The sequence below is a fragment of the Carlito syrichta genome, unplaced genomic scaffold (assembly GCF_000164805.1).
Source record: "Carlito syrichta isolate Samal-C Ts95f unplaced genomic scaffold, Tarsius_syrichta-2.0.1 Scaffold306980, whole genome shotgun sequence".
Classification (NCBI taxonomy): Eukaryota; Metazoa; Chordata; class Mammalia; order Primates; family Tarsiidae; genus Carlito; species Carlito syrichta.
In genome coordinates, this window is record NW_007251076.1 from 57518 (window position 1) to 66715 (window position 9198).

The 9198-nt window shown below is 45.8% G+C and overlaps 1 protein-coding gene across 1 annotated transcript; it reads left to right on the forward strand.

Annotated features, from left to right (window-relative positions):
• Positions 1 to 7820: 7820 nt before the first annotated feature.
• CRCT1 (cysteine rich C-terminal 1) lies at positions 7821 to 8162 on the forward strand. The gene has a single exon (XM_008063658.1). It carries the CDS (start codon positions 7821 to 7823, stop codon positions 8160 to 8162), a length of 342 nt encoding a protein of 113 aa, XP_008061849.1.
• Positions 8163 to 9198: the final 1036 nt, after the last annotated feature.

The window sequence follows — 9198 nt, forward strand, 5'->3', positions numbered from 1 at the left end:
TGAGTTAGGTGCTGTGAATCAGAGTCCCCAGGACTGGTAAACTAAGAGGCATGGACAGGACTGAACTTCTGAGCCAAGGAACAGTCACAGAGGTAATGCCACCCTGGGGAGTGTTCTTGGGAAACAGCCACCTGACCCATTCCGGGTGACATCAGACACTGTCTTTCTGACTCAGATAGTCACTTCCTGGGTAGCAGATGTAATGATCACTTCCAACTTTTCTAGATATTCAGTTCAGGCCATGATTCACCACATTTATTACTATTTTCACTCAAATTTCATTAGCCATGCTTAATAAACAAATTGTATGAAATAAAACTTGCTAGAAAAAAAAAATCACAAGAAATCAGGTATCATTCAAGAAGCAGGGTGCTGTGATAGAAAGCAGGGTTTGGATTCCAACTCTGCCTCCCACTCCCTGTAAGGTCCAGGACAAGTCTCTTTCCATCTCCAAGTCTTCTCCTGTTCTGTGAGATAAGGGGCATGGTCTAGACCAACAATTCTCAATTCCAGCTGTGCACTACAACCACTCAGTGAACTTCTGGAGAATGTCAATACCAATACACAGACTTTACTTGGGTGGAGAACCACTGAATGATGGTCAAGGTCCTTTCCACATTTATTCTATCATTCTATGAAATGTCTGGAATTTGTTAATGAAAATCTGAGTTTATGTTTGTGTGAGGCATCCATTCTCCTTAGTGAATAGTAAATTCAACTGAACAAGGAAGTGAAAATAGAGCATTTACTGTCTACAAAGTATTAAATTAGACCCCCTTAGAAGTTCCTGAGTTCAAAGACCTTTTTGTGTGATCAGATAGGTGGCCATGAGCCCAAACAATTATAAGTAAAAGGGGGTGGACACAGTTCCTTTGAAAATTCAACAAATCCGGCAACCCCTTTGGGTCCCCTCCCACTGAGGGAACTTTTCTGTCCTCTCAATAAATTCTGCTTTAAAAAAAAAATTCAACAAATTCATGTATTAAATGAGAAATTCTTTTAACTTTTATTGGGCTTCTTTTTCCAGAAATTCAGAGCATGTATTCTTCATTCTTTCTGTATTTCTCAGCAAGCAAGGAAGAGATAGATCTCCTGATACACAGAGATTTAACAGACACAGCAACCAATCTGTCTCTCTCCTGATGGTCTTTATCTAAGCCCACTCTCCTTACTGTGTGCTGAAATTTTGAAGCAGTAAAATGTCAGGTTTCATTTTTCACATTTATTGAGTGCTTACTATGTGCCAGGCACTATCCCAAGAGTTTTACAGATGTTAACTCATGTAATTTACAAATTGCCCTATGAGATAGACATTACTATCTCACTTTACAGGTAAGAATAGACACTACCCCCATTTTACAGATAAGAATAGTGAGCTCATGTAACTTGTCCAAGGTCACGCTAGTAAGACTAGTAAGACTAGCTGGTAAGACTAGCTTCAGAATTCATGCTCTCAACTACTTATAAGTATATTCTCTTCCTCCCACAAAATGTTCTTATGGCTTCCAAAAATAATGCTTCCAAATAATAAATAACATGGGAAATGTTGATGTTAAAGTGTTAAGTGAAAAGTTAATAAGATAAATTCAAACCAGTACTATGATAAAGACTATGAAATCAAAACAAAATGCAAATTACTAGAAAACTATACAAAGGAAAAATGATTGGAAGGACAATAGCAAAATATTAACAGTGTTCGGGGATGGAATTATAGATGATTTTAAAATTCTTTCTACTCTTTTGTGTTTTTCTTTCATAATGAGTATGCTTTTTCTTCATAATCTCATCCCCTAGTAGCAAGTAATCTTAATATTTTGCTACAAGAAAACATTAGGGATAAGTACTGGTATCACCAAAAAGTAGTTTTGGTTTCAAAATTGGGCAGATCAATAACTTGAAATTTAGAACATATTGTCCCATGTAAATAAGGGTATTTATAATGATCTCTTTAGACTAACAATTCTAGGTACTGCTCTAAGAACTTTATATTTCTTTATGTAGTGGGCTAGGAATTGATGCACCCCTTTTACAGTGATGGTGAAGTAACCTGAGATGGCATAGGCAGAGAGCAAAGTTGGAGACTGATCCCAGACAATCTCTCTCCAGAGCCTGCTATAACTGAGCCCATTTAAACCAGCATGGGGCCGAGGTAGTGTCTGTTTCCTCCAGTCCTATTTTTTTCTACTGCAGTTTTCACTGTGGATATGGCATATTTTGGTTTTCTTTTAATACTAAATTGATTTTGGTGCTTTACTGGGACCTAACTTACCCACAGAATATTTTTTGTTCAAAAATAAGCTTTGGATTCCATTATGGGCCTTTAAAACCTATGTATTCCTCCTTTTCCACCCTCTACCCCATTCTAAGAATCTCCTCCTGAGGTCATTTGTATAAAAAAGGATGCCCTTCTCTTAGGGATGACAAGAACTGGTACCTCACTTCTGGCAACTTCCAGATGAGTCTAGTTTTTCTGCTCCACCCTCAATATACACCTGGTTCCTGCTGCCTCACCCGGGGATGACCAAAGATGCCTTCCTTAGTATGATACGTGGAAACAAGCCATTGCTAGACTTTTTTTGCCTTTTCAAAGGAATTGTTAGTGCTGAATCAGTGTTGTGTGTGAACTCTTTCGGTGCAACATATGCAGGCAAGGAAAGAAGTCCAACCACCCACACTATCTGCATTAGACCTGCCTAAAATAACATCATTGAGACATCAAGCATTCTTAGTTCAGATTATGACATCAACTAAGAAGGAAAAAAGCCATGTTAGGTCATTGGCTTGGACCTGGGATTTTATTTTGTCTCTCTATTCTTATTCTAAAGAGGGTCATTTAATTTCCATATTGTAAATTTCCCCTCCAGTTCCTACACCAGACAGAAAACAAACTTTCTGTTCATTTCAGAGGCTTAGAACTGCAGTACCCAGCTCAGGAAATGGAGAGAATAGCAGAGCTGCCTGAAAGATTGACAAGCACTCGTACAATCCATAGAACTCCATCACCATCGAGAGATTTGCAATTCTCAGAGGTTATTCCTGTGGGTCAATACCTGAGATGCTTATGGATGGAGGAATTGGGTCCCTGGGATGTTAGGGGAGGGAGTCACCCATGACCCTTATGAAAGATGCTCCCAGCATCCCGCACATGGTCTGCGCCTTGAAGCCGACATATAAAAGGCAGAAGCTTCTGAAAGCACTTCAGTCCATCTGTCTCCTGAGTGATCTGCTCCAGTGCCTGAACCAGGTAGAGTGCTCCTCAGGGACCAGGATGGCCTCTTGGTGCTGGTGCTTTGGGCAGAAAGAGGCCCTGGGTGGAGGTTGAGGACATTCTTGAAGAAAGACAAGAAGAAAGGAGGATTTGGATGGAAGGGTTCCTCTGGAAGGGGAGGGTGAAAGGTAGGTGAAGGGAATGAGTGATTGGTGTCTTTCTGAAGTTGCAAGAAACTTATTTGAGAATATGGGGTTCTCAGGTAGAAGCCATATGTATAGTTGTACCAAATAGCTGGTCTTGGGAGATTAGGTTTCTAAAATGTGATCACTGTAGAGATAAAATTTTGCGAATTCATAGTTCAATTTTAAATGTGAGAAAGTAACCTCGGGTTTGCATTGTCTTCCAGTTTTATTCAGCTCCTGCCGAGATGTCCTGCCAGCAGAGCCAGCAGCAGTGCCAGCCCCCTCCCAAGTGCACTCCCAAGTGTCCTCCTAAGTGCCAGACACCTAAATGTCCCCCAAAGTGTCCCCCTAAGTGCCCTCCAGTCTCTTCCTACTGTGGCTCCAGCTCGGGGGGCTGCTGTGGCTCCAGCTCTGGGGGCTGCTGTGGCTCCAGTTCAGGGGGCTGCTGCAGCTCTGGGGGTGGCGGCTGCTGCCTGAGCCACCACAGGCTCCGCCGATCTCTTCGACGCCGACACCAGAGCTCCAATTGCTGTGGCAGCGGCAGTGGCCAGCAGTCTGGGGACTCCAGCTGCTGCTCCAGCTCTGGGGGCTCCGGCTGCTGCTCCAGCTCTGGGGGCTCCGGCTGCTGCTCCAGCTCTGGGGGCTCCGGTTGCTGCTCCAGCTCTGGGGGCTCCGGCTGCTGCTCTGGGGGCTGCTGCTGACGTGGTCACGAGAAGCACTGACTAGCAGCATTGGCTGAAGACCCGTACCGACCTGAGGCTCCTTTCCTCCTGTTTTCCCAGCGAAAGGCTTCTGAAATGCTTTGAGTTTCCTGCTTCATTCTGCCCATGTTCCTTCCACTGTGAAGTCTAGAGGTTTAACTTCCGACATTCTCTGGCCTGGTTTCCCTTCTCAGAAACAGTTCTTTGGAGGACTAGGTGTTGAAATTCAGTTTTGAAGCTGTTTTCTCTGTATCAATAAAGCATTTTATTCCTGATGTCATTGCCTCCTGATTACATTCTGTTTACCTCCTCCCGTCGTCCCCACCCTTCCCCACCCCCTGCATCAAGAAACCTTCTCTTCTTTTAAGTGCAAGTGAACACTTAAAACATCTGTCTGGGAAGCACGTTCTGGCATGGAGGCTAATTAGGCTCCTGGGAAACAATGTTCCCTTTCATGCTTTGAATTTGGGGACTTTATATTCAAAGGAAAGAATCATGTCTGAGACCATTACACTGGACACAAGCTTTTATGAGGAGAGAATGAGTTTGAAGAGAACAGGATGGTGGCTACCTAGACGGGTCACATTCTGGGAAGGTTTCCTTCAAGTTTGGGTTATGGTTTGATAAATTGCTTATCTCTTATTCATGGGGAAGAAGAATGCCCACAGTGCTTATACTAGGCTCCAACAAATAAATACCTCACTTTTCTGATTATTAAAATCTAGGTGCTTCCATAGGTTGGCAAGGGAGGAGAACTGGGTGGGGAACTGTCTCTCTAAAGCAGAGTGGGTTTAGGAGGTAGATGTGACATGTCTGGACACATTTACTCTGCATCCTGAAATCCCAGATTTGGGTCTGAGTAGAGAACTAAGAAAGACGGCTTTCTGCCAAAGACTGTCTCCATGTGCTTGGGGAGTGTGTGTGCGTGTGTGTGTATGTGTGCGTGCGTGCGTGTGTGTGTGTGTCGTAGGGATGTGAAAGCAGGGGGTTTTGGTCACTGTGTTGGGTTCTCTAGGGAACAGCATTCCTTTAGGAAAGGGTTGGCTCCAGGAGATATTCTTAAGGCTTATGACAGGAAAGATCATTTTAAATCAGCCATTTGCACATAAGATAAGCAGTTGGTCCCTCCTTTGATAAGACTTGGCAATAGGTAAATTAAGTTAGTACAGGAGCCATGGCGAGTCCATGGAATGAGAAGGTCCTTTTCCAAATCCTCCCCTCATATTGATTCCTATCAAGCCTTCCTCTTCATTCCTTTTTTAAAAAGAACTTTGTGCAACTTCACAGAAGAGATCCTGCCTCCAACTTGTTACTTTCTTACTTCCTTCTCTTTTCTAACATTGACCTTCCTTCTTGGAATGTCTCATCTGTACTCACCAAGGTGTGCTAAGAATAGGCAACCTGTTAGTCAGGCTCTAAAGCCATGTTCATTGAAACTGGTATCTTTTGCGAATTATCCTTCCTTATCTATTCCCTTGTGCCACTCCCAGCTCACTCACCCCCATACTTGTCTCTCTCCATTAATTCTTGAATTCTTAGTCTTGAGCTTCTGTTGCAGCTCACATTCATGGCTGTGGGCAGTTGCATTGATTAAGAGGCAGTTATGAAACAGTTCTGAAATTGACCTCAAATCTCTTCCAATTCTTAAAGTTAGTTATTCTTTTTTTTTATATTTTTGAGTTGTAGTCTCATTCTGTCGCCCAGGCTGGAGTGCAGTGGCATGCTCACAGCCACCGCAGTCTTGACCTGCTGGACTCAGGTGATCCTTCTGCCTCAGCCTTCCAAGTGGCCATAACTACAGGCACATGCCACCATGCCCAGTTAATTTTTTGATTTATCGTAGAGATAAGGTCTCACCAAGTTGCCCAGGCTGGCCTCAGATCCGTGGGGTCAGGCAATCCTCTCATCTCGGCCTCCCAAGGTGCTAGGATTATAGGTGTGTGCCTCCGTGCCCGGCCAGGTTAGTTATTCTAAAAGCACTGTTTATCATGCACACTTTGGACCTTTGGATAGGTATTCTTTCTTTCTCTTTTTTCTTTTGTTTTCTTTCCTTCCTCCATCTATTTCTCTTCTTTTCCTTCCTTTTCTTTTCTTTCACATTGGGCTGTACCCCCAGGGAGAACCTGGATTTACAGGGAGATTCCTGGTGGGGAGCTGGGTAGGAAGTGAGGGTCCTGCAGGCTGACTTGCCTTTTTGCAATTGAGTCAGAGGTCTGCCCACATTTTTCTTTTAGGCACACCATACTGTATTATAAGGATATGATAACCTGACTACAGTCTGATTTTGATGGTTCCTTAACTTTGTCTGAGGTTTTCTTCCTGTCTCCAGTGACAAAGAGAAGTCACCACTGGGACTGCCATTATCTTCACTTGACCCCATATGGAAGCATTTGGAGGAGCCAAGTTAACAAGTAGATAAACTACCAACAACCAAGCAGATGACAACACAGGAACTGATGTGTGGGCAAGTGGAATTGTATGTGTACGTGTGTGTGTGTGTGTACATAGTAGGGTGTGTGTGTGTGTGTGTGTGTGTGTGTGTGTGTGTGTACACATAGTAGGTAAGGGCACAAGTGGCCCTAGACTACCCTCATTGAGCCCCATGCCTTTTCCTAGCACACAGACAAACTCTGAGCTATGAACAGTGTCCTGTTTGGAAAGTAAACATGCCACAGCAATCCTAGCACCTCTGTGAAATGACTTGGATGCCCACGTGCACCACCTACAGTGCTACCTGAGTGATGAATGTCTCTGGGATGTGAGTGTCAGCTGAGCATGTCTGTTGGGAAATGGACTCCTCCCAAGACCCATTTTAAAAAGGTTCCTTGGCTAGACACTGCTCAGTCCACTGTCTAGTAGGTGACTGGTTCCAGTTGGAGAACCGAGTGACTCTTCCAGTGCAGCCAGAGTCTGGTAAGTCTCAGGGTCTGGGTGAGAGGGTGGGCAGAGCTGAAAATACAGGAAGAGAAAGAAGAACATAGTCAGCAGGTGGATGTGGAAGGAGAGCCCTGGAAGGCACCTGGACATAGCCTCTCATGGTACTAATGAGGACAAGAAGGCCAGATGCGGGTGGCTTTTTCAAGGGTACATGACAAGTCTACAGAAAAGCGATGATTACTTTGGTCTTTTGGCTCCCTGGGTAGGGATATTTCTATTTTCTTTAGGCTTGTGGGGGATGAGAAGCATAGGCAAGAAAGAATGTTTAGGACATGCTTCTGGCCTTTGTGGTTTCTTTAGGTCCTGGAGGTAGGGGCACGCATGTGATTTGTGTATCTTCTAACTGATGGGGGTTTGTACACAATGCTAGTGGCTTAAGAATATCACTTCAAGGTCTGTGGCAAAGTAAAACAAGGGAGAGGAAAAGAGCTGAGTGAAGATTTTGAATTGGATGGTCTACATGCCACAGTATCCTCTTTATTTTCCACTGTGGAGAACTTGGGTGGTCCTTATTCTAAGCAGAGGAAATGGAAAACCATCGATTCTTTGCCTGGACTTGTTTCCTGTTCTACGAAGACTTAACTCACTGGAAACACCTGTTTGGGATCTGAACCTTTGCTTCCCCATGGCGCTTCCCCTTGGTGCTTCCCCTGCAACCCTCTTACCACCAGGCCAGTCTGATTTGTATACTGAGCCAAATCTCAAAAGCCCAGAGTTGCACTGCGGGAAAGAAAAAGCTCGCGTTTGAAAGGCTGTCTTTTTTCCAGGTCCGCCACAAGGAGCTACGCGATGTCCTCCCAGCAGAGCGCCGCTTCCTCAAAAGCCTTTTCCAAGGGGTCCTCCCAGGGCCCCACTCCGTGCCCCGCCCCCGCGCCCGCCCCGGCGCCCTCCTCCTCCTCCTCCTGCTGCAGCGGCGGCTGCTGCGGCTCCGGCGGCGGCTGCTGCGGCTCCGGCGGCGGCTGTTGCGGCTCCAGCGGCGGCTGCTGCGGCTCCAGCTCCAGCGGCTGCTGCTGCTTTCCAATCAGGCGCCGCCGGCAGCGGAGTCGCGGCTGCTGCTGCTGCAGGGGCGGCAGCCAGCGGTCCCAGCGCTCCAGCAACTGCCAGAGCTCTGGCTGCTGCTCTGGCTGCTGAGACCCCCAGGATCTCCGCGGCCCCCAGGAGCTGCACCAAGAGCTAACCACCCAGCGGAGAGAGGCCCCGCCCCGCCGCTGCCCCCAACACGTCGCCTCCCCCCTGTAATGATAGCTCCCACGCGGGAGCTATACGGGAGCCTCAGAGTTTGCCCCGTAGCGCTAATTGCACTTTGATGTTCAGAAACCCACCCTGTTCTGAACCTCACAAAACTCCCTGACCCCCCTGTGGTTGTTCTCCTTGGGGATCTGAGAGCCATGGGTGGGATACTGGACCCTACTGTCTGCAGAGGCTTGCACACAGTAGATGCTCAGTAAATGCCTACTGATTTGACTGTCCTTTGAAGATGTCATAATAAAGCTTCTACCTCCTGAGAACACCTTTCCTATTTGCTCCTTCATTCGTGTATTTATTCATCTTGTTCTATTACCCCATCCATGATCTCTCATTCAGTCCAGATGGAAAGGTTTGAAATGCTTGTGAAAGGCAGAACACTGCAGTTTATGCCTGGACAAGAATATGGCTTTCTGGTAGTTAATTGTGATAGCACTGATCACATGTTGACTGTTTTAAGTATTCGAAGGACGTTATATGACAAGCATCATCTGATTCTCACAATGACTCACCAAAGGTGGGTGCTGTTATACCCATTTTACAGAAGAGAAACTGAAGCTAAGTACCTTGCTCAAAGCCACTCAACTGGTGCATGATGAAGATGACTGGATTCCTGATTTCCAGGGCTAAACTTTTCTGCTTGATCCTCCCCAGGGCTTCTCAAGCCTTGCCACTGAGGTGCCACTCTTTTGTCCAGCAGATCCAGGCAACTGTGTGGCAAAGATTTCTGTTGGCAACTTTGGAAACAGACTCGCTGAGTCTGAGTCTCTCTTTTTTTTTCATGGCCGATCACTGACCCACTGCTTTACTTGTTGGGGAAGACACTTAACCCAAGATGAGACTTCCAGGAGATCAGGAACCACCGTCTCCAGGTCTCATTTTCCCAGCTGAGGCATAACCAGGAGCCATGGGTTTCTGGGAG

Coding starts and splice junctions, on each gene's coding strand:
- CRCT1 (XM_008063658.1), top strand. CDS start 7,821: ATGTCCTCCCAGCAGAGCGCCGCTTCCTCAAAAGCCTTTTCCAAGGGG.